Source organism: Charadrius vociferus, unplaced genomic scaffold (genome assembly GCF_000708025.1).
Source record: "Charadrius vociferus isolate BGI_N301 unplaced genomic scaffold, ASM70802v2 scaffold248, whole genome shotgun sequence".
NCBI lineage: Eukaryota > Metazoa > Chordata > Aves > Charadriiformes > Charadriidae > Charadrius > Charadrius vociferus.
In genome coordinates, this window is record NW_009649851.1 from 246,382 (window position 1) to 272,728 (window position 26,347).

Genomic DNA, 26,347 nt, shown 5'->3' on the forward strand with positions numbered 1-26,347 from the left:
TGATGTCAGGGCCCTGAGCGCATCAACAGCCCCCTGAACCCCTCCTTGCAGGGCTGAGCTGCCTGGGCTCAAGGTCAGCATTGATGTAGCACAGCTGTACAACCTTGGTTCAGACTGTTGAGGAAAGAGCTGTGTGAAAGATGAGAGAAGCAGGGGCCTGATGACCTCTTTGCTTGGATGCTGTACTTAAGATCAGGCCACGCCCTTGGTCCTTCCCTGAGCCATGTTGCAGCGATGCTTGTGCCAGGCAACATAACTCTCTGACCTAGATCTTCAACCACGGACTGGACATCCTGTCTTGATCTCAGGTCTCCTTTGTGACTGTGGACTTGCCTGGTGATCGCTGCGACTGACCTGGCTGCCATTGCTGGACCTGGTCCTGACCCTGCCATCCTGACTTGACTTCCTGGCTTGACCTCAGACCTTCCTCATCACTATGGGGTTGTCTGGCTATCTTGACTTTTGGCTGAACCTAGCTGCTGTCAGCAGACCTACCCGACTTATCTTTCCCTGGGTACTGTGGGACTCCACCGCTTGTTGGTGAGGGTACTGCCCCTTCCCGCCTTGTTTCCATACTTGGCATCTGCCTTGCCTTCTATTACGGGGCAGTGTGCCATTGCCGGACCCTGGCAGCTGATGTTACTTCAGTTTTTACTGTTTGCCTTCTAAAAGTCTTTTGGAAGTTGATATTTTGATATTGTTTCTTCACAATAAGTTTTGATCCCTTTGATACTAAAAATCAAGCTTTGTAAGCCCTAAAAGAGATGTAGTCATGCACCGCTACGTGCCTGGTGTAGTTTGATCCTGAGGAAGAAATCTTTCTTGATCTTAAAATATGCACACTGGTCAGACTTTCAACATTCCACAATAAAGTTGGCTTCATCTGTTAACAACCTTTCCAACATTTTATTGCTTCGCAATGCACCACCTCAGAAATTATGATGTGAGCTACTGGAGCACGATTGTTTCTGTATCACAAAGATAAACATCCCACAGTTCAGCAACTGTTGACCTATGGAGAACGCAGAGAAACGATCTGGTGGAGATCATCTGTAATTTTTTGTTTCGGTTCTGAGTGCAAAGAACCACTGTGCTGAATCATACCTCAAAACCACTGGACAGCAGAAAAGTTAAGTGCGAGGTATTTTGCTTTGCTGAAGTAAAGGAAGATCTTTTAGTCTAGTGACTGTCACAATTTAGTTTGCAAATTAGTAGACACATATATACCAAAAAAGTGCGTTATTAGCAGTGCTGTCAAAGGTGAGTGATTTACAAGGCTGTTATGGATAAAATGCATCCTATATAGGGGAAAGGCTGAAAAGTTTAGTTGTGCTTCACATGTAGCTTAAGAGCAAGAGAACCTCAATGCTTAGGAAAGGAGTTCAGACTCATGCAAGATCCTAAGACACTGCCCCAAGTGCTCTCTATCATAAGTACTTATTTTCTTCTTTTATAATAAGGGAGGACTTAAAAACCAAGGTGGAGATTTTCTAGAATAATCGGATCCAAACACCATTTTGCAGTTCTGATAGTCAGTAGCAAGCAGGAGGCAGATATTTTGCCTTTCCCAGGAGCACAACCCAATTGTGCAGTCTCATGCTTGTGGATACAGGTTTTAATCTCCCTTCTCAGTGGCCCCAGAATTTGACTTACTTTTTGCTGAGCTAGCATAAAACTACCTCGTTGCTCATTCACAGATAGTCTTTAACTTTTGCTATTGCTGGTTCTTTTAGCTTTTTAGAATGTGTAAGTCAAGTAGAGGAACTGCATTCTGGACTACATAGTGTTGTTTGAGAAAGAGCTCGGTTCTTCCAGGACTGTGAATGGATCTACTTCAATAATTCTTCAGTTTCAGAAAACAGTAGTTCAACACAGAATAACCTGATGCTGGCTTAACTGTAAGTCAGAGGATACATGTTGGCTGGTGGCATGATACAGGAGTGACACTTGCTTCTAGTTTATTTTTCCAATAAAATACGTGTACTTGGTCAGCAGTCAAACACTGGGATAATTGTTCATAAAAAAGCATTAGGTAAGAGACAGATCATAACATGTGTGTTTAGCTGCTAATTACTTCTGTTTATATTGTTAATAACTTAAAATAAATTTTACTTTTTTTCTTTTTAAGAATGATCAAACGCAGAAATTTCCTCTGCTGCCCAGTACACAGCTAGGCTGGCCATTTATGGTGCGTGAACTTACAGCAGTAACACTCAGCAGTCGTGGTCGCTGCCAGGTTACCTGCAGTAGTTTGCACTTAGGGAAGGTAAAGCTGGTCGTCTTGAATGATCTGGCAGTTGCTCCTTCACAGAGGAGTTAGGTGCCTGAATTCCTTGGCTCTTACCATGGTGGAGGAGCTTCTGTTGAACTATAAGTAATTTAGGTTGGAACAGAGCTCTGAAAGTCAAAAAGTCCAATCCCGTACTCTGAAGTAGGCCCACTTTAGAGTTAGATCAGGTTGGTTATGTAGACATGGATTGTGGGACAACTGATACATAGTAATCTTTGGGAGTTTGAGTATTTCTTCAGGCTGTGGGGAAAATACGCAAGAAGCTCTTAGTTTAATGTCTGTAAATGTAATATTTTGGCACATGGCTTAATCTTTAACTTTGATCCACTTTGATATATAGCTCAGCCCATTCTTGTTCAGCTCTATCAGAAGACCGATGAGTGTATAGCAATTTTTCTTTTTCAGCTTAGTGTTTTGGTGAACAGGGGTGTCCATGGCTACCTGTTAAAGTTTCTTTGACTTTAGTTTTTATAGTGACAGTTATTATTTTATAGATTTACACTCTTATTAGATATACCTCAAATAGTTCCTAAGGCAGATGGATCATATATGGAACCATGTCAGGAAAACAACAGGAAGTAGGGCCAGAGCTTACTACTTCTGTGATTAAGATTTTTTTTTTTAAGTAATATTTGACATTTTATACTTAAAACACCCCAACCGATGACTCTTGGTAAATAGTGTTGTCATTTGCGTATAACTTTTGTATAAACTTTATAGGATTATATAATAACATTAAAATATAATTAATTTTACCATGATTATTAGAAAATACCTATCCAATCAAAAAGGGGAAAAACAATTACGATGTTCCTCAAATTAGCTAACTTCTGTGATAGCTAATTTTTAAACTGACAATACTCGTAGGACATGCTATGCTTTATGGTTTTATTTGAATGAAAGTAAAAGTAGTTCTACTACTTAAAAAGTGTAGCCGCCTCTAGAAAACATAAATCCCAAAATAACCCAAAATCTGAAAGGAATATTTAAATTGTTGGCTACATTATTGCTCATATTGGTTTTTAAAGGCTGCTTTTTGAACATTAGATTTTTCTGCTGTATTTTATCCTTTTATTTTGCTGCATATCATAGACCACACGAGTTACCTTTTCCTGCTTTTTACTTCGATATTTTTCAGAGAGGGCAGTTAGTGGGTACACCTACTTAAGCTAAAGAAAATGGTCAGCTTCAAGAACAAACTAATATAAACAGGTCATGAGTCAATTAAGGCTGGAAGATAAAAGATGATTTCTAACTGTAGGAGGAGAAAAATTCTGGAACAACTTGTGTTGTGCGTAGTAATGACAAGCAGTATCACTACATTTAAGACGAAGCTTGATCAATTTGGGATTGTCTGTTATAGTCATGACGGTAAAAGGCTGAACGCTTCAGTCCCATATTTCTAAATCCAGGATATGTTAAAATACCCAGAATTTTTGCGTTTGACGACATTTGTTGTCACTTTGAGGAATGTTTTCTGTAGTGCAATAGTTTCTCATTATGTTAATTCTGGTTTAAGAGAGGTATAATGTTCAGCCTCTCATGTAGTGTACTTTATGCTGATAGATTACTATATTGAATTACTGTGTAAATGGGAATAGACATTCCTGATAAATATATATGTGTATTTGTATGGCTGGGAAGCATTATGAAAGGGTCACTGCACAGTCAGCACGTGAGCTGGCTTCAACTTGTTGACTAAGGAAATCCTAGTGTCTTCAACATAGAGCAAGAATTGTTTCTATTTTAATACTTTGTTGTGTTCAGAAATAATGTGAGGGCAGCTAAGCAATGAGAGATTTAATCTGCACAATGTATGGAGTCACCAAATACAGCATTTTTAGTACAGTAATACCTATAACTGGGAGATGCACTAAGACCAGCGTGTCAATGTGGGTCCCTTTCCACATCTCATGTTTGTTATGAGACTTCAGGGATGTAAACCAGAACTTTTTTTACCTCTGTCAGGTTGTTTACAAGTGTCTTACTCAACTCACTCTTTTTTTTTTCTTTTTTTTTTTCTCTCCTTTCCATGAGATGTCACATATTGTGTGATGGGAACATATGCCCTTTGTTGGAATTTAACAGCATGTATGATTAAATTAAATTAAGACAGTTTTATTGAAGTGTATAATCAAGAAACTTCTAATCAGTCTTTGATCTTAATAAATTGTGTACTCTACAGCCTGTGGAACCTGGCACACGTGTTGCATGAGTGAATGCTGCTGGCTTATGTTGTAGTTTTAGTTTAAATCCCAGTGGCCAGTGGGCTGCAATTAGCTCTATAACCCAGCAAAAGAGAATTTGCTATTTGAGCTTTCCAAGTAGATTTGTGTAGTCTGTCAAAGAACAATAGATTACCAAGGGATTTGATGCAGCATTTACTGCTAATGGGCCCTTACTGCTGCAGCAGCAGAACAAAAAGAAAGTGTTCTTTTAGATGCTGTTGGAAATAAAGGGATATTGTGATAGTGAATTTTGTACAGGGACTTTTCTGCACTCCCAAGTAGCTGCACTTTGTGGAGAGTCACTGAGGCTTCATTTCCCCAGCAGCATAAACTGCCAGGCTGCCGATCCCATTTGTGAATGTCCGTTTCCCATTGCACAGTCCTGCCCCATCCCTTGTACTAAAGTGGTGCTTGCCTCACCCGTTCTGAGCTATTTTATCTCACCAAGTTAACAGAAAATATATGGAGGGTGGAAGGGTGGAAAGTCACATCTGTTTTCTGTCAGCAGAAAAAAAGAAAGTCACATCTGTTTTCTGTCAGCAGTCTCAGGTTGTGGTTTGATGCTGGGGTTGTCAGTCTAATACTGAAGTGCCGCCATGAGAACACATCCATCCCTCTCCCAGCTTGAACTTAGCTTGCCTTGGACTCCCGTGAGCTCTAATGCAGGTGTAAAGAAAGCAGCAGCAGCAGCGTGTGGGTGGAATAAGACCATCCCTTTCAATGATAGCCGTTAGAGCAGCTTACCGTCAGGTAGCGTCAAACTATTCCTTCAGTGCGTGCTGCTCAGGTTTTTTACATTTGCTTGTCATATGTGGATATGGATACACCAAGAGCTCTGTCATTACCAGTATAATGCTGGGGCTGTGAGGCCAGCCGTCAGTTGATGAAATTCTGAAATGCGTTGGGAGGCAGTGACCAATATTTCTTGTAGTGTTCACTGTTTTGTAGAACAACAAAGCATGTGAAATAAGATGCTGGCTGGCTTTTTATCCAAACTTGTGTTACTAATGCCTCTTTTAATGAGACAAAATATGCAGTAGTTCATTTTAAGCAAATCATAAATCTCAGAAGGACTAGTTGTTTGACGTAAGCAAATACTACTGTGAAAGTGAAGAAACTTGAAGCTGTGTATTTGATAAAGTGCTGTATTCAATGAGCCATTTTTTAAAAGGAAGCTTTTCAAATAAGATGAAAAATAATAAAGTTATATATTACTGTTTGCTTTATAACAATTAGGTGACATTTTTTTAAACACTTAAGTGAAAATTTCTTTTGAGGTATTTGAGAAGAGAGTAGTTTTCTGTTGATAGTAGGACTTCAGAAAATACCTCTTAGAAGAATAAAAACAAATTCTTTCTTTCCAAAGATGAGAAAAATGTAAACTCCAAAAAGCAAACGTCTAATAAATAAACACACAAACTTAGAAAAGGTGAAAGAGGCTTACCTCCAGTTATAGAAAATACTGAAACGGACCCTACTTGGAACAGATTACTTTTCTTTCTGCTTTTGCTGGTATGAATGCAGAAATAGCTTTTTCTCGCTATTCCAAAGCAAACTTGATAGCAGTTAAATCATAGGACCTTGCAAAACTTTAAAATTGAAAACTTCTCTATTAATACTTGTGCTGAAGAGGAAAGAAAAAACAGTTCTATAGAAATTTCATTCCACTTGTTCTCATAAAATCATGTTTAAATTATTGCTATTTAGTTGCAATGTGGGCTGTCAGTTATCAGTAGCTCAGGAGGTCAGGAAAATCTCAGACGATTTCACAAAGAAAGAATTTTTAAAGATCGCTAAATATTTTGCAGAGGATCCAAATATGATCTTTGAAGAAAATGAAGTGACTTTTTTCACTTTTCATGTTTATGGTGTTTTGCAGTTTCCTTGATTGAATCTGTGATTTTATGCTCCGTGAACATCAACCAACAGTGGCTGAAGGTAGCTCTAACAGAACATCCTGATCAGCCACCTCTGTTCTTGTTGTCTTTGCATTTGTTTGATTCCATTAATGTAGTGCTTCAGTACTTGTGTCCCTTGAGAAAGACTTTGTAGTCCTTAGGCAGGAAACAGATATGTTTGCAATTTCTTGTGTATCCTTGACCATTTTTCCTGTGTACAGTTCAAGAATGACAATACTCTTCTCATTCTTGGATATTTTCTTTCGAAGGATCATAATGGTTATTACTTGGTCTGCATTGTTTTTTTAAAGGACATTTTGTTAAAGGACATTTTTCTGCTTTAAATGAATCCAGTCAAATTATGGGTATCCATTTGCTCCATCAGGATTTAATTTGTAGTATTTCTACTAAGAATATTTTACAATCCATTGCACATGGCAGTCTTTCCCATATGTTATACTGTTCTTTTTCATATTGCAGCTACTCATAATTTTGTGAGTTTAATTCTCTATTTTGCTTGTCAGCTTTATTCTTAGCTGTGAGTGAAATACTTGCTTTCAAAATTTTATGTAAATAAATAAGCCTTGTATTTATCTGGAATTAGTCATTGTAGTTTGATTCAAATCACTTGAGACTTGCTGTTTTATATGTAGCTGCAAAGATGACAAAAATATCCATCATCAAGGTAAAAAGTCATTAAGTGTTTCCATATGCTTCTTGTGTTGGAGAAAGTGAAATATACCAGTTTCATACCTTTAGCATATACCTTTGTATTTTCTGAAATTCTGGACATTGTTTTGTTGCACAAAAAATGTGCACAAAAAAATTTGCACATTGTGCCTATGAGTAAGTAAAGATTAAGGTTTCAAGATAAGGATCTATGATATGCTGATATCTGTCAGTGGACATCACCATACCAGGTTTCTGATGCTACCTAGCTAACAAGGCAAAGTCCCATAAAAAGGCTGGCGTTAACATGTAAAAGTTGTTTAGGCTTTATTCCCAGACAGTTCTTGAATTGTTGAGATTGACAATGAGGGGACAAATATAGTAATTTTGTTTTGATTTACCGCTTCCCTATTAGGTAATATACTTTGCTAATTAACTTATAGGCAGAATAATTTCCAGTAGTCTCTAAAAAATCATGTTTATAACTTTGCTCTCTATTCATCCTGCCATGGCTTTGAATCTGTGGTCAGAAAAGCTAATATTTCTTTGTAGTAATCATTTTCCTTGATTCTAACTGAAATTTTAAAAAACAGTTGGGTTGTTTGAAAAAAATTTTAATGCTCTTTCTGAAGTTTAAAATGTCTGTTGGTGGCTGAACAGAAATCCTTTACTTTCAGACAGTTTATCATACATGAATCAGTTTGGACAGCTGGTAAATGGCAGTATCTGTTTTTGATTACTTAAATAAATCATCAGTTGCAAATAATTTCTCCTTCACATCAAATCGCTATTTCAGATTTGCTATCAGAGTAAAGGAAGATAGTTTTGGCTAATTTAACTGCTATAAACGTGCTTATTTTTCCAATGTATCTTTTGATATATGTGGGAGAGAAGGTTTCACAAAATATTTGGTAAAAACAATAAATTCATGTTTCTTAAAAAGGGCAGTTCTAAAGAAGGAAAGTCACCTATAAAAATTTCTAAAAATGTGGGAATGTTTCAGTAGCACCTCTACTTTGGGAAATCGGGCAGCATTTCAGTTCATTAGTATGTATGCATTATCCCAGTCCACTCATATTCTTTTACAAAATTCTTTCATTGCGTTTTGGTTAGTGTGGGCCTGTGAGGTTTATACAGAAATTCTGTATCCTGATACTAGTTTTGTATAGAATTACTGTTTATCTCTACTTATGACTTTCTTAGGACTGGAATACTAGAAATTTATGGGATAAACATCCAAACCAAATAGCTTCCTATTTTAGTTATATTACGAGATAACTAAATAACTAAGTAGAAGATGAGATGTGTGAAATTAGATGTGAAAATAAATCATATTTCAGCAGAATAGACTATTTCTTAAATGTTAATGCATGCATAGAGACAGAGAATAAAAACTTCTGTTTTAGTATGATAGTTAATAGTTCAATATTGAGAAATATTGCTCGCCACCCTCCCTGTAGGAGGAAGAAAAAATTAATCTCATATTTGATTTCCATGAAGATTGTCATCGGCCTAACAGTCTGAATTTAATTTTATATGCAAACCTACTTTGACAGACATTCTCTTGGCATTTATTCTTTACTGGAATTTGGTTTTCATGTGCGTTCAGTAAAAAAAAAAAAACAAAAAAAAACCACCAAAAACCAAAAAACCCTACAAAAACATTTAAAATAAAGTAACTACATCTATTTTTAGTAGCACCTATCCAAGGCTGTCTGTATGAGCCAGACGTACAATCAGTTGCAAACCTTCAATTGCTAATGCAGGTTATGTTTGTAAAATTCAAAGTTAGGCAGCTACCTCCCTGTCATATGAGTACTTTCTATATATGAAACCATTATTTCTCTGTTTTACTTTCCATTGTCTTTTCTGCTTTATTTAGAAAACTCACTCAACACACTTGTGAATCTTGAGCTTATCAGTCTCACTTTGGATGTGTATAGCTTTAAAACTGTGCATATGAAATAGTTTTGTACTTTTCTCTTTCAGGGATGAAGACTTTTTATCTAAATATTTTATTATTAATTCCTTTAGCTGTATCATTGTCTCTGGAAAAAAAAAAAATCGCCGATCATGTTCATTCAATGTATTGGCAGATTTATGTTTGAAGGCTCAAGAAATCCAGAGGTCTTTTGCTGCTTCTTTAAGTAGGTCTGCAGAGGGATTTAATGAAGTTGGTAGTAATGAAGTGGTATCAACATGCAAATGACAGACATCACTGTGTGTCTTCCTAAGTAGATAGTGTACTGTGCTTAATCCCTGTTTCCTTATGCCTGCGTAATTTTGGGTTTGGATGACAACCATCTGCTTGACTCAGTGTTGACAGAACACAGTTGATAGTGTTAGACTTTGGGGGAGTAATAGTGGTAGGACTATTTATCCAGAAGAGATCTTTTTTTTATATATACACTCATTTTCACAGTCTCTTTGATATGCTATTTAATGATCCGTTGGCTTTTATGGCATTTATACCAGAATCTTTCTGTGTGGTCCTCCTGTTTCTTACCTCTTCCCACCCTCCCCAAAGGCTGGTTTGTAGAGAAGCCTTTTTTCTGCCCTCCTTCTTACAAAGAATGTGCAACGTTCATGGTTCAGATACTGAATTGCCTTTACTTCAGAATCACAAAATCAAAGGCTTATCTCTCAAAATGTGTTTTGATTTCAGTACTGCATGACACACCAATGATTGCTTCTATGTGCTCAGAAAGTAGTACGAACACTTTATTCATGAAATGTTTGATTCTTTGAGGGAGTCTTAGCTGAAGGCTCTGTGCTTTAGAGACTGCTTCTCTTCCTCCTTGTCTGACAAGGACCAAAGAAGTTAATCTGTCAGGGTACTTGTCTGACTCGTGTTCTCTGTTTCCCAGCCAGAAAGCAGGATAAATTAACCCTCACAAAACTCTCTGCTGGCACAGCTAGATTGCTCCTCATTTGTGAGCAAGTTTGGCCATGATTTAACCATGTAGTGTGCAGTGCAGTCAATTCTAATAACAGAAGTGCCTTCTCTTCTAGATGTGAATTGATCCTGAACTGGGTGACGTAGGATATTTTTTTTTTGCGTTTGTTTTAACTGTGTGTAGTTGATAGGAGATACCGTGTAATTTTTGGATTGACGAGTGCAATTTGGCAAGGATTACCTATATGAGTACTGAGTACAACTGTTGCCTCTTATTTATTAGTTAAGCTTGCATTTTGTTCATTAGCAGTGCTACGCAGCTACGTCTAAAAATAAAAATGAAAAGAGTTTTGTTTTTCTCTACTTTTTTCCCCAGTTATCTTTAGAGCTTGACAGTGCCTGGCACAGAACTTGTACTATGCACTCTCCAGTGGCCTTTCAGAAAGGCTTTTCAGTCTTTGTTGACCCGTTTCCTGGATTAGTCTGGCTAAGTTACGGATTATTTTGTCTATTAAGCTTTTTCTTGTGTCCAGTAATTCAAGAATGGCATATTGGCATAATAATGTATTCAACTAATTGAGTTTCCAAATCTCATGTTTATAAGTCTTTACAAAATTCTGAAGAAGTTAGTGTTAATATTTTGATTTCATGCAATATAGAGGACAGTGAATAATTTGTCAAGTACGCTTTCTGTTTGGGTTTTTTTTAATCATGCTTAAATAAATACTTAAATTCTAGAACAACAGGAAGCAGGCAGAATGATACATTTGTTGATGTAGGATGTCAGATAATTTAGTACAAATCACAGATTCTTTAAATACTTGAAAACAGTGAAGGTCAGGAAGCCTCCATTCAAAATTTTCCAGCGTATGTATAATATTTTACAGGATGTCTGTCTGTAGACTGCAAAACAGTAATCTGTAAAAATCAACTTGTTTGTTGTTTTTCATGTTGTCTATTTATGCCCTGACAAATTAGCGTCGGATGTAGTGTGGAGTCTGAAGACCAGTATACGGTTCAAGGTTACAGACAGACGATTGTGTCTTGTAGCATGAGGAAACTGGGCTCGGGCTGTTATTTGGAACTGTTTGTTTTCAGTAAACAACATGCAAGACTTGAAACAACACCTTGGTGGCTTGGTCAAGTAATTTAATCAATGTTTTAAATGGTTTAAAAAAGGAAAGTAATCAGAAGTCTTACTATTTATAATTAGTTTGATTCTATCACATGAAGATTTCCTTCACATTCATTAGATTGCTCGTATTCCTGAAAATATGTATTCCCAAGTATGTGTGGAGCAATACCGTTGTATTGAGCTAGTGGCTATCATCTTGAAAAGAAAAAAAATTCCAGATTAGATGTCTATATTGTACACTTGATTTTATGTGTTTTAAACTCTTCTGTGTTGTATTCAGAGTACTGGAGAAAAAAAAAAAAAAAGAGGGAAGGAAAACAGGAGAACAACTGGTATCAAAGAAGGTGTCTGGACTGTACAAGGTTTTTAGCCAGTGGAAGTGGTTAGCCAGGGTTTTACTGTCCAAGTGCGTTTCCAAACCGAGTAGCCTGTTTTCAAGAAGTTGGTGAATATTGGTGATTATCTTCTCAATGGAAAACCTCTTCTACTATGGGAAAAAAAAAACAACCCAAAGAAAAACCAAAAAAACCCCAAATGCCCCTAAAACTTCAAAACCTCTCCTTAGGTACAAATTTAGTATTTCTTAGGCTGTGAAGCTTTCATTCAGGAAAGTGAAGGAGTAAGAACCAGTGAAGTTATCACTTAAAACTGGCTTTTGTGAAAGATACCTCAAGAAATGATGTTGGTTATTCTTGGCAGGGGTTTTTTTTGGTGTTGTATTGTTATTTCTTGTAAGTTATTTACATATTTTTACATGAATTCTGATTACAAAAGACAAGTCAAATACTCTCATTGCAGTGTATTCTTTTATATTGAAGGTACCTTGCAGAAATGAAAAGAATTTTATTTTTATATGCAAGCACACAAGGTTCCTAGTTTCTTTTTTTTCCGTTTCTGCTGAAATGTGGCCAGTTTTGGTGAGGTGATTTTCTGCTTTTTATGCATTCAGAGTGCAGAAAATGGCTGAGAGAATTTAGAAATTACTTTTGGATGGAGATGCAATCCATTGAAAATTCCAGGTTTAGCTTGAAGTGAAGAACATCTATAAAGTTATGTCAGTTCCATTAGGTAACTATCGCATGTTTCCCACGCAGGTTACTGGAAGGCCTTTGGACTTAGCCCAGATCTGCGGACAGGGCACGCAGGAGATGTGTGTCCTGCACTTGGTTCTCTGCTGAGGTGTTTCTTTGTGCAGGGATTTTAGCCAATGATAGATTGCTGGGCAGTAATGTACATAGTTCACAGCTGCTTTTAACTACTTTCTCCAAGGAGCTGCTAACTTGGAGATGTGATGAGGATTGGCAGACTCGAGAGACAATGCTTCATATCCTTTTTGATATGTGAACAGTTGGCGAGTTAGCTTTTGTTGCCCATACAAGCCTGTGTCCTTGCTTTGGTGATGGCTTTCACTTGTCCCTGTTCAAACTCATGGAAAAGGGTGTTATTTCCCGGTGCCCTTACTGGGTTTTTCCTGCTATTCCTTACAGGACCTGCTGATTGAGAGAGATGTGTTTAGATGCTCTCAATTTTGGTCACTTTCATAAGTTCTGCAAATAAAGCAATGCCTTTGTCTAACTTAGCAAAGCTGCGGCTACATCTGGTGCATTCCTATCACATCAGACATTTCAAATTCATCTTCCATGGCCAGTTAAAATGTAGTGGACGTCTGAGAAAGCATCTAGCAGAATGTAATAAAAACATGTTTGCAGTAAATATTCTTCTGTGTGGCATCAAGTTTATACAAGGGAGATAGTTGCTAAAAATAGTCGTCTTAAATATCAAATTATATTGGTGCTGATTAAGCTACAATGGGAAATGCCTTTGTGGAGCACAAACTGAAGTTTTATCTGTGGCCACTTATATGCAGCAAAACCAGATTAATTTCCCTAGTGAAACTATGAAAACCTTACAGTTTCATTACTGCTTAATAAATAAAAAAAAAAGCATTGGTTTCTTCTTTTTCCCCTTCTTTTTATTCCAGTAAGTCTTGCCTTTTGAGTATAGTCCTTTTGTTCCCCATGTTCCCCAATAAAACCTTGGGAGGAAGGTAGAACTTGTGAACTCCAGGCTTACTGTAGTTGAGTTCAGGTGACAAATTTGTACTTCCCCCACCCCCCCCCGAGTTTTACAGAAACAAAGACCTTATTTTTCTGGTTACCAAGAACATACTCTACTAGGTGGAAACGTTGAACATCAGTGGAACTTCAGCACTAAGTTTTGACCTGTCTTCTAACACAGTGAATTTGGTTTCTTAAAAGAAACTATCACGAAAAATCAGCAAGAAAAAACCATTACCCTGACTAGACATCCAACATTTTCTGAAGTTGAGGACGCTTACCAAAATCCATTTCTTACAGTGATAAACATAAAAATCTAACCAACATACAGGTTAATCTTCATGCTCATATGTAGCATTACTTCAATTAGCTATACGATAGTGTATCATTTTAGTAGTCCCTAGGAGACTGGGTGATCTTGTGCTTTACAGCCAATGTGTTCTCAATTTTTTTAATAGAACAAAAAAAATCAATGTAACCATAATATGTTGTTTTGGCTTCACAGACAGGTATCAACACTAGAAAGTCAGAGTTTTATGCACATCTTCTCTTTAGAAGGCCAGTGTTCAAATACTATGAAGTACTCACAGGTGTCCTACTTATACATGGGCAAAATCTTGATTTCTACTTCATTTATGTATTTTGTTAGTAAAATTTTTGCCTTTTTAAGTTCTTAGTTATCATGCACTTTTGAGAATTTTGTATTGTATTGATATCTGATGAGGAAGCCTATATTCAGAAGAGATTTCAAGTGAAAAATGCTGATACTGGGTAAGTTTCAGGACTTTTAAAGGTATTAGAATTAAGGTAGTCCTAGACTCTTGAATCATCGTAATTCACAGCAAGAGAATATCATATAGCTAGAAAAAAGGTCTATATTTTTAAATAGCTTGATTTCAACTGAATACCTTCAGTAAAGGAATGTTTTAATTCTTTGTAAAAGAAAATTTAAAGTCAATGATATCCAGAAAATATTTTAGAGCTGTTACCTCTCAGACTAGGTTGCAATTTTAAGATGTGCAGAATGGAAAACCATCTCTTTCATGAATTTTTCGTTAGGTATTTTGATCACAAGAGGAGTTTGTTATTTTGTTGGGGGTTTTTTAGAGAATTTAGTTCTACCAAATGTTGTCAATATTTGTGAGGTTTTTAGGTATTATTTTGCTCAGTGATACCTGCCAGAACATTATAGGTTTATAGAGGATTATTTGAGATTTTTTATATTTGATTATGGGGAAAAAGTGCCAGATGCTTAAAAAAATATACTCCTAGTGTCTTAGTAAAATATTTGGTGTGGAATGAAATGGTCTAAAAAGCCCGCTTATCTTGAAAACAAAAACTTAGTTTAAAGCAAAAAATATACTCCAAAGCAGTCATTAAAATCTTCTGTGAAAGAAACAAGGACAGTTTTGCATAAAAAGGGCAGTTCAAGCTTTTAATTTCTTGCAGAGATTTTTTTTAAACAGGCAGCAGTTTCTAACTTTGTGTTCAAATATTTACTTACCCCCATACATATGTACACAAGAAAGGACAGTATTTCAAGTTAGCTTCTAACCATTCACTGATGCATCCTATTTCATTCACATGAGGATTTTTTTTTAAGACTATCCTTACATTGTATATTACAAAGCAGTTTGTTTTATGCTAGCACAATATTAATTATGCCACTGAAAACAATAGCAAATATTTGCAACAGTAACTCACTCAGCATTGTAACAAAGCCTTCTGTCCTTGAGTCCTCTCAAGTCTCTGCCTTCGATTTTATGAGTCTGTCCTTAGGATTCTTGGAGAATGGAGTTTGAGAGCACAAGTTCTTATGTTATTGTTTGACTTATTCATTCTAAGAATTAAGTCTTTTTCTCAACAACCCTCTCTGAATCCTTGTCCCTTTATATTTATGAACTAAGCTCCACTCCAACAAAGCAAATTTTCATACAGCATCATAGAAAAAAAGATTTGTCAAAACATGTAATAAAAATCACTTAAGCAAAGCAAAGCGTTAATTATCGTATGAATATAGTGGCTCTCAGTAGTCACACTTCTTACTGGGAACATTATTGTAAGATAAGCAGTAGGTTTATAAAGGTAATACAGGCTGTCTTACTGATAACACAAGCTATGTCCTCAGGGAAACATCATACATTCCAGCATATTTCAGGAAATTTCATAAATTTCAGCATATCTCACATATCTCAGACATGTCTGCTTCTCAGGATGGGACTTTGTTTTAAAGGAAATGTATTTTTGTTTTTGCCCTGAAAGCACATGGCTTTGTCTCCTAGGTAAATTATATTGTCTTAAGCTGCATGTCCTCATCGTCCCGTCCCGTCCCCCCCCATCATCTGATTCATGAGTCTTACCCTAAATCTAGTAGGGCTTGTTTAAACAGTCAGCTCTTCTTTCACATATCCTTCTAATGACATGTACGCTTTTACTGCCCTTTTTTAACCTTGTGACTCCTAGAATGCTATCCATGGGTGAAGTATGAATGTATTTACTAGGAAATCTTTGTCATTTTCTTTTGAGCTTGGCAGTACAATTTTTTTTTTTTTCTTTTTCCCTCCCATGGAGATACATAAATGTTTAGAAGTTAAGCCTGGATCAGTGACCAGAATTGAATTCTGGATACACAGAAGGCTGTCCAGAAGATACACATAATACTGTTGGAAGTCATTATTAAGCATTGCTGGGATTTGTGCTGAGAAGAGGAAATCCCTGAAAGTGGTATTGAAAGGAAGATATAATACTCTGTTTCAAATGTAGAAATACATTGTTAGTGTTTTAGCAACCTAAAAAATAGGAAGGAGGCTGCAGTAGTTAAAAGATAGAAAAAATTGATGTTTGGCAATTTATGCATTTATCATATGCTTTTTGAAAATTCCACCAGAAAGCGGTACATTTAAATGTAATTTTGATTCTTCTTTTCGCACATTGTTACAGTTCTTTTTTTTTTTTTTTAGGAATCCAAAATGTACTCAGCTTATTCTGTGCCGTGCTTACAGAAAATAAGGTTCTCTTTCACTCTGCCAGCTTTCAGAGGCTCAGTGATGCCTGTAGGGCTCTGGAGTCTTTGATGTTTCCCCTCAAATACAGGTGAGTTGAGTTTTGATTCTGTGAACTCTTTGGCTAATTTAATAACTCATTTTATATTATATTACTTTAACAAAAGGAGTTGTGCTACGTTTGTTCAAATAAGCAAAGGCTTCCATGATCATATGTACAAGTCCTAGTCTGTACACAACTTTAATAAAAATCTGATTGCATCACAACAATGGAAACAATTAAAGGAGAAACATCCTACCTACAAATACAACAGAAGCCCAAACCACCATGTCAGTTGGACGGTAAAACTTGACAGTGATGATCCATAAGTAAATGGAAAAGATATGGGGGAGATCTAATAACAGCCTGCCAATAAGTAAGAGGAGGTGCGTGAACAAGAGATTGGGTTCGTAAACCAAAAGAAGGGGAGAGGGTGGTTTCTGACCGGATGCAGGGAAAACATGTTTTATTATGAGGATAGCTAAGCAGGGGAACGGAGACCCTGTGGTGTTTCCATCCCTGTAGGTTTTCAGGACCCAACTGGACAAAGCCCAGGGCAGCTATTCTGGATCCACTCTTGACCCTGCTTGAGCAGAAGGCTGGACTAAACGCTCTCCTGAGGCCCTTTACAACTTGAAAGATTCTGTGGTTCTAAGATAACATCTGCATTAGCTTGTATCACAGTTTTAAGTCACTGACAAATGTCTAACAGAGAATGAATTTAAATGATCAAATTGATTCTCTCTAAAAAAGACACATCTGAATCCAGCACTTTGAAATGAAAAACTTAATGTCAAGCTGTTTGTTTTTTTAGGAAGAAGACATCTGACTCATCTGTTTTAAAAAATGCTTGTATTTTAGTAGCACATTTTTATTTAAAATATTTCAGAGATGGGCTTCATTTTAAAACAGAATAAAAAGGGAAAAAAAATTGAAAGGAAGTTTTGGAATATATTTTCTAATGCTACAATGGTGATGAATGTAGATTTTTAATAACTATAAACTAGGTGTTGAAATGCATTGATCAAATTAGATCTGGATTTTCATGTTGCTCTGATGAAAACACTATTTTTTAAAAGATTGTCAAGTAAACGGTATCTGAAATATAGAATACTATACACAATATTTAGTTGCTATTCCACTATCAAAGCAGATTTCATTTAAAGATTTCTTATTAATGATATTTTACAGAAGGCTGAATTGTAGATGTCTGGCCAAAAACTAGCTATCTGTTTAAAATGGAAGCACTATGCATAGCTTTAGCATCCCTAGTTACCTAAAAGTTGTGGACAAATGTAATGTCCATGTAACATAAATGTTATAAATATAGATAGTCTTTTCTTATTTTGCAAAATACACTTGTTTACAATAAATTGTAGACTATGTAATATAATAATTTTTGGAGTTTACATGACAGATGTTCTTTTAACAGCATGACACTTTATAAAGAAGTATTCAATAGATAATTTCATCTTCTGTATTTTTAAAATACAGGTATTTATAGTAAATTTAATACGTAACAGGAAGATTATTTTTTTTTTTTTTTTTTAAGAAAAAAGCTGCCCTATGTGAAGAGACAGTCAGGAGCTTTTATTTTATTTTATTTATTCTTTTCACAGTTATCCCTATATTCCAATTCTTCCTGCACAGCTACTGGAAGTTCTCAGCTCACCAACACCTTTCATAATTGGCGTACATTCTGTCTTTCGTAATGACATTCATGAGCTTGTAAGTATGTCTAACCAGTATATTCATAGACACAATGTTATTTGCGATTTTTAGTTCAGAGATGTTTATGTGAACAATAAATATACTTTTAAAATATTACTGTAAAAGACAAGGCAAGACAATCAGAAGGAGAAAAAAGAAAAAGCGTCAATTCTTTTCTAAATACGTTGAGACTATAAAGTAGAGGAGGGAAGTTATTTTATTTTAGTGCAGGATGGGAAGGAATGGATCCGTTTCCAGCTTTGTCATGTGTTTGTCCCGAGTTTAAATAATTCACTTAAGAGTTTCAAATGTATCCTCAATTAATTTATTTTATCCTTACTTTTTAAGCACATGCTTGAGAAACTGAACCAGGGTTACAGAGGTACCTAGAAACATGTGATTTTACTTAGACTTGTCATCACTGTGTCCTTTTACAAAGAGCCTATTAGATAACTCAAGTCACTGAACACACCTGGAACATCCAGAAACAGAAGTTACGTTTGAAAGTGTGGCCTCATTTAACTTTCTTTAGTTTACATTTATTTTTCACAACTAGATTCAGTAATATGAAGTATTTGGAGTATTTCCTTTATCAAAAGCATTCTGTACATTAAGGTTAATACTCTTATAATTTGTTTATTTTAACTTACATGCAGATCATGACATTTGAACTGTTGTGTTTGTAAACTATGCTCATAGTATGCACTACTGATAATATTTTTGTTTGTTCCTTTCAGTTAGATGTAATCATAGCAGACCTGGATGGAGGCACAATTAAAATTCCCGAATGTATTCATCTTTCTCAGCTGCCAGAGCCACTGCTACATCAGACACAAATGGCACTTTCTCTAGTATGTTTTGATACAAACTCCATTTTCTGTCCTCTCACCTATTTTTAAAGAATGAAAAATTAATTTCAGTATTAAATCACTTTCAAACACATTGCAAATGTGAAATTTAAAACTTCGATTCCTGCCAAGATTATTGCTTTGAGAAAAATTTATTATCTGAAGTTACAGTTAATATCATGAGTAATTTATTACTGAAATATTTTTTCACTATTCAAGAGGAAGTTAGTGATTTTTTCCTTTCTAATATTGATTTTTGGTAAGTGAGCAGCATTAAACCTCAGTGTTTGAGCAGCATTATTACTATTCATTTTAGTTTCTTTTCTGTTTTTATAAATTCATTTCAACTGTACATTGCCTTGAAGTTTAACAAAAGAATAACTAATTAGTCTTGAAGTTTATTTGTATGATGCCCCTGTATCAATATTCAAGAATGATTGATTCTACATTAGGGAATCGCCACAAAAAGTAGTGCAGTTTGTCTTTTTACTATTATTGTCATAAGTTAGAAAACACCTTATTTGGAGGCTTCTGAACCAATCTTGTCTTAAAGAGAAGAATTTTATGTCTATTAATCTGTTGCAGATGAATCAACTCTAAAATCCCTAACTATATTGATTAGCTTCATTGACTGTAATAAGAGTTTTGGATAACTAGCTCACTAATAAAAACCTGAAGCTGAGAGATTAATCCTGCTTTTTTTTCCATACAGTCTTCATAACTTAATCTATTATTTGAGATACTTAATACCAGTGAATGTTAATTTGAGAAAGAAAAAAAATTAATTTGTCCTTTTCTCAGCAAAACGAGGGGAAAAAATTTTGTTTAAAAAATTCTCTAGGTTTTGCATCCTGATTTGGAAACAGCAGATTATGCATTCCCTCCCCCACGAACAGCTTTATCACACTCAAAAATGCTGGTAAGATTTCTGTGTTATGTCTGACTTGCTTAAGTAGAAAACTGTTGAAATTTTAGACTAACCTTCTTTTAAGAATTTCTACTTTGTGTTTTCTTTTACATATCCTTTATAGTATTATTGGTGGAGCAAAGAAATGCCACTAGACTTTGCATTCTGCCCTCTAATAGCATTCTAATGGGTTAGAAGTTTTTGTAAACATATTTGTATTAATATGAAAGCACTTTATTTACTTTTAATATTGCTGTCTGTTGAGTTAAATCTGTGCCTTCTTTGTTTTGTAGACCAGTGCAACTGTAAAATTTTACACCAATGGACAAACTGGTCTTTTTGTGTGTGCGTGTGTGTGTAAATGTTAAAATCAAGTCTATAAGACACCTCATCCAGCCAAGAGAAAAAAAAGTTCAGAAACATTAAAAATGTCATTCAAGATCTAAATTTTTGAGTAAATATGAGTAAAGATAGAACTGGTAGCTGTGTCAGCAAACCATAAATCACTGGTCTTACAATAAAGATGATGATTATGCATTGTATGCCTGGACATATTGGGAAAGGAGTTGTGGGGGTTTTTTAAGATTGGATTTGGCTTTAATAAACCTCAGCCTGAATGAAACAATATATAATTGTCTGTACTAAAAAAAGTCTATTGAAAGTTTTCTGCTAAAATCTAGTTAATTTAGATTAAAAGTAGTTGTGAAGCCATGATAACTTAACAACTTGGTAAAGCTGCTGTTTATAACTTGTAGGAGTGTCTAGAATTGAACATGAGTTTAACTAAAATCCAAAAGCCAGTTCAATGTAAGAACAGAGCTTGGGTTTCTTGTGTAGGTGTATTCAAAAACATAAAACTCTGAAGGGGTACATATATTTGTTGTTCTTATTTCTTGCTTTAAGATTGTTTTTCTTCATTGCTGAAGACAGAAAACGTTATCTAGTTTTCATTTAAACTAATGGCAAAATTCAGCTAAGATCTCACTTTGAGTAGTGAAGTTATAAATTTGTATCAAAATAGTGAAATCTGAAAGATGTGACCATGTTTTCAAGTAGTCCTAAAAGTCAGGGTACAAACGTACCTGTTAAAATCCTAGAGAGCAGCCCGGACACAAAGAAAATTATATCTTTCAGTCAAGTGAGCCCTTACAAAATTAATTTAAAAATAGAATAACATTGATTCAGTTCCAGAGAAGAATAAACAGACATCTAGAAAAATATTCCAATAGGACAGCTTTATAGAATCTTGTATATACTTGAACTTATTTCTTTAAAGTATTGTATTTGCTTGTTGATTAGCCGATGAGCTGTTTGTCTGGTTTGTTAATCTAATATTCTTTGCTCCTTGTAACTTTAAAGTTAGAGTTGGTTTTAAAAGACCTTTGAGACACCATAAAAATCAAGGTCATAAAACAATTTTTAGGCACCAGTCTGAGTGGTACCTGAGCTAAGATAAAATAACGTGGGTGGCACACAATGTGATCAGTCTTTAGTTGCATCCGGGCCAGCTGAAGATGTCACTGCCCCAAGTCTGCCCCCAACTGTTCACATCATTTCCATTAACCCATAGATGTTTACCTAAGCGCTTCCTTACTCATTTAAATCAAAATAAACCAGGACTTTAAAGATCTACTGTTTTAAACTTTTTAAACTAACCCTGGCTTATTTTGGCTGCACTAGATTGATTGACAAGTGAAGACATGAGTTGGAAAAGTTCTAGACAAGTAGCTGAGCAGACTTGGAGCATGACTATGATGATGCCTGTGATGCTTAGAGCCTGCTTCCCCCGGCAGCAGCAATGCCAGCTCAGGCTCCTGTGGTTCCTTGCTGCCCCTGCCCACTCCAATGGCACTGCTAAAATAATATAATAAATCCAGGCTAAAATATCATCTTTCCTTTGTTTAGAATCAGTTTTCTTTCATGGCAGTTCCTTCATGCGGTTTACCACATGACAACAGTTACATTTGCATTGCCCAGAGGCTGTTGTGCAGGTGTAGAAAAGAGCAGTGGCAGTAAAGGGGTGAATACGTACTAAATCTGTCATTGCCATCTGAGGACAGATCGGTGAAACTGTAGCCTCATGTAAGATAACTTCATGTGTGTACAAGTATCTAAAGTGGAGATATGGCATGCTACACTGGAGTGGTGTGCTACACTGCTGCATTGTATGATGAATTTGTAGGCGTTTCTCAGCTTTATATAAAGTGTAGAAAAGTTTAATGCTACACTGCTGCACTGTATGATGAATTTGTAGGCGTTTCTCGGATAGCTTTATATAAAGTGTAGAAAAGTTTAGAATATGACAGTATTTTGACAGCCTGTTCAATTACTGCTTACAGGATAAAGAAGTGCGAGCAATCTTCCTTAGGCTATTCGCACAACTTTTCCAAGGATACCGGTCATGTCTTCAGCTGATCAGAATTCATGCTGAACCAGTAATTCATTTCCACAAGGTAAAAGAGAAGCAGTTATGTATATTTAGTTAATATTAATTTATGTCACATTATTCAAGTTTGAAAAAATAAAATAATCTATGTGATAAGCATATCACTTTGACATAGTACTGTATCAGTGTATTTCAGTGGGACTAATTGCAGGGACAGTGATGAAATGTGAAACAAAGTTAACATTAAAATTTAATACAAGAAACATTTCAGGAATCATTAAGGAATTTGAAAACGTGTGCATATGATTAGAAAGCAATACTTGAAAGTTACTAGTTTTCTGTTATAGCCTGTGAGATTTATAAACTGTGTGCATCAAACTTCCTGTTACATCACTCCTGGATTCAGGTATAAAAAGATAGTAGGTAATATAAAAGACTTAACTAGAAAATACCACATATTACTATAAGCTGGTAAAAATGTTTAACTACTAGTACATAAATAGTTGGTTGTAGTTTTGATACTGATAACATACTTGCATTTTTTTTCTGTTTGTTACAGGCAGCCTTCTTGGGGCAGCGAGGCTTGATTGAGAATGACTTTCTAACCAAAGTTCTCAATGGAATGGCATTTGCTGGTTTTGTGTCAGAGAGGGGTCCTCCCTTCAGAACCTGTGATCTTTTTGATGAGGTGAAAACTGCTTCTATATTTCCATGGAAATTCAAATGTACCTACGGTATTTCAGCATGTGAAAAACATTGAAGTGCTTCTGAATCCTCACTGTTTATTATATAAAGTTTGTACTAAACTTCTCTGTTCTCATTTTCTACTAAGCATACGTTTCTAGCTTGCTTCCATTAAATTATGCCCTGCTCATATGTATGAAGTTAAACAGTTGTATAAATTGTTGTAATCCTGTTCCTATTGTCAGGTTTGGAACTTCATAATGCATCACATGTGCTAGTACAGAATTATTTCAAGTAATTTAATTACAGTCTTAGAAACATTGAAAAAGTAGTTGAGAAATATTAAATTAAATGCATACCCAACAATATAAACTGGGACAAACATTTTTTTTTTCTTTAAAAAGTAATGCCATATTTGTACTGCGCTGGCTTTTATTTTAATGTAGAGTACAAATAGAGTTTGGTATTAATTCTGCATAGTAGTAGTATAGATGAGAAATATGGATTGTGGTATTAGAAATGTTAAAGGAATGCTTTAGGTATGTAGGACTTCTGTGTTAGGTAGGACTATAAAATCTGGTAGCAGAAGCTCTATAAGAAAGTGAAAATGTCTCATGTTCCAGAGCAACGTGACATTGCACATTTTTCGGTGTTAAGTTTTCTGTGCTCAGTTTCAATTTAAAGTTAACATTTCATAACTTCAATAGGAAAGAAATTATTTTTAGTTGAATTATCAACTTTTGTTTTTCTGTTTTAAAGTTGGTAGCCTTTGAAGTCGAAAGAATTAAAGCTGAGGAAGGTAATCCGCCAAAAATGATAAAACACGTTAGAGAACTTGCAGAACAGCTCTTCAAAAATGTAAGTTTACTCTACCTGCTGCACTTTTACAGTTGAGATAGTAACATTGAAATTTCTTATTTCGGAGTTTGATCCAGCATCTGAAAATGGAAACGACTACTTGTGATAGTTATCATCTGCATTATGACAAAAGACTTTGGAACTCTAAATGTCACCAATTTTGTATAAGTGAAGGAAGTTCAGTATGGTAATATTGATTTATTAATGCTAATATGGATTTATGTGTAGCTACTGCCACTTAGCATTCTATTTTCTTAGTGTATATTCACATAATGTATATAAACTGTTATTTTCTCTGCTGCAATCCGTCTATGCCAAATACATCTCTTTTCTTGCCTCTCAACACTTTTGCATATGAAAACTGTACATCCAATTTGGCATAATGTATACTTTCAGCAGATCTTTCCTGCTGTGCAACCCAGTCCCCATGGTTTGTATGCTCAGCAAGCACTATTTCATTCCTTACAGCCTGTTTCTTGGACTTTTCAGGTTTCCTAGAATACAATTTCCAGTTTCATTTTTGCCTTCCTATCATGCCTTTATGTTACATGGTGCTTTTGTAAAATCTCTTACCATTCCATTACTGGGTTTTTTTTTGTTGTTGTTTATTTCTTATCAGCTAATCTCCCCTCCCCTCACACTTCCTGTCGTCGTTCAGACTCCACAGAGCAATATCTATTATGCGGTCAGTTGCCCTTTATTGCCCTTTCTTTTCTATATCCCACTTTTCCAAAACTATGACTTGCATCTGTTCTTCTATAAAAAAAACCACAAGAATTACCAAGTACTGCTAAATTCTGGAGTGTTTGGGGCGGGGGGAAGAGGTTGGATTGTGGGTGTCTTTTTTTCGAAAATGAATTGCCTTTAGGCATTTTGTGAGTGTCAATGCAGTCTTTGTTTGGGGTAAAATTAGTATCTTTTCCATAGGAAATCCCAAACTTTACAACCAGTGCATTCAGCAATCTTTTTTGTCAGTAGATTTTGGACGGAAAAATACATCTATGTATTTCAAGTAAATGGAATGTGTGAATAGTAAGGTGTGTGAAATGAGATTAGTCTGGCTTTAATATTGTCCTTTGTTACAGAATTTGTTTGTCTATCTTCAGACACACTCATTCACTCACTTGCTCCATCCCTCTTGTCCTCTGAAATTGCTAAATAACTGTTACACCTGTTTTATAAGAAAGAATTGATACATATTTTAATCTACTTTGTTGATAGTAGACATTAGAGGGCAAATACATCTTTGCGGACTAAAACCATTTCGCATTTAAAAATGTGTATGAAGTGGTGTCTCGTCCATATGTGGTGTAGCATACTTACTGGAGTATCTTAACACTGATGTCCATACACTGACACTTCAGACTTAAGATAAGAGAATGTACGTTGTAGAAAATGAAGAGAAACATCATACATCAGAATATTTCTTGCATAGATTCATTTCATCTATGACATTTGATCTGTAATAAAATATTATTTATTCCACGGTATACCTCTCATCCTATAGCATTTTCTTAATGATAAGTACTGATGGAATTATCTTCTATTTTGATCTAAAATGAAGTTACTGGAAATAAAACCTTCTGAATAAATATTAAATTCATTTATACTAATTTAATAGTGGTGCTATACATAACGTGCATTTTCTGAATTCAGCTCTTTCAGGTTAACCCTGTCAGAAGGCATATTAGTTGACAGTTCTGTGACGTTCAGAATGGTTATTTCATTAGAAAGTCAATGGGAAATATTAAAGTAAACTAGTCTGGTTCTTTTTGATCAGAGGGCAGAGATGAGTGAATTCAAACTTGGGGAAGATATAGCAGAAAAAATGAGGAGGGATTGCCCTAAAATTTCTTTAAAATCAATCTGTCTTTTATAAGTTTTCATTTCTCCAAGAGCTCAGGCTGTAATGTTATAAGCATATGGTTATTGTGGTACTATCCTATAAACATGGGAAATAGCTGCAAACAGTATAATTGTTATTATCATCGATTCACAGAATCATAGAATCATTTAGGTTGGAAAAGACCCTTAAGTCATCGAGTCCAACTGTAAACCTAACACTGCCAAGTGTTACCACTAAGACATGTCCTTAAGCACCACATCTACATGTCTTTTAAGTACCTCCAGGGATGGTGACTCTACCACTTCCCTGGGCAGCCTGTTCCAATGCTTGATAACCCTTTTGGTGAAGAAGGTTTTCTTAATGTCCTATCTCAACCGCCCCTGGTGCAACTTGAGGCCGTTTCCTCTTGGCCTGTTGCCTGTTACTTGGGAGAAGAGACCAGCCCCCACCTTGCTACAACCTGCTTCCAGACTATACAACCCCAGTTCCCTCAGCTGCTCCTCATAAGACTTGTTCTCCAGACCCCTCACCAGCTTTATTCCCCTTCTCTGGACACACTCCAGCACCTCAATGTCTTCCTTGTAGTGAGGGGCCCAAAACTGAACACAGTATTCGAGGCGCGACCTCACCAGTGCTGAGTACAGGGGGATGATCACTTCCATGGTCCTGCTGGTTACACTATTCCTGATACAGGCCAGGTTGCTGTTGGCCTTCTTAGCCACCTGGGCACACTGGTGGCTCATATTCAGCTGTCAACTAACATGCCCAGGTCCTTTTCTGCTGGGCATCTTTCCAGCCACTCTTCCCCAAGCCTGTAGCATTGCATGGAGTTATTGACCCAAGTGCAGGACTCAGCACTTGCACTTGTTGAACCTTATACTGTTGGCCTCGGT

At 35.8% G+C, this 26,347-nt stretch overlaps 1 protein-coding gene across 1 annotated transcript in view; it reads left to right on the forward strand.

Annotated features, from left to right (window-relative positions):
• The window catches only part of SBF2 (SET binding factor 2), a 217,886-nt gene that overhangs the window by 87,706 nt on the left and 103,833 nt on the right, over nt 1–26,347 (forward strand). Inside the window, exons 6-12 of the mRNA XM_009890946.1 lie at nt 16,134–16,266; nt 17,835–17,943; nt 18,663–18,776; nt 19,615–19,692; nt 22,020–22,133; nt 22,626–22,754; nt 23,510–23,608. Coding sequence (XP_009889248.1) covers nt 16,247–16,266; nt 17,835–17,943; nt 18,663–18,776; nt 19,615–19,692; nt 22,020–22,133; nt 22,626–22,754; nt 23,510–23,608 — 663 coding nt within the window. The 5' untranslated portion in view covers nt 16,134–16,246. The remainder of the gene's footprint in view (nt 1–16,133; nt 16,267–17,834; nt 17,944–18,662; nt 18,777–19,614; nt 19,693–22,019; nt 22,134–22,625; nt 22,755–23,509; nt 23,609–26,347) is intronic.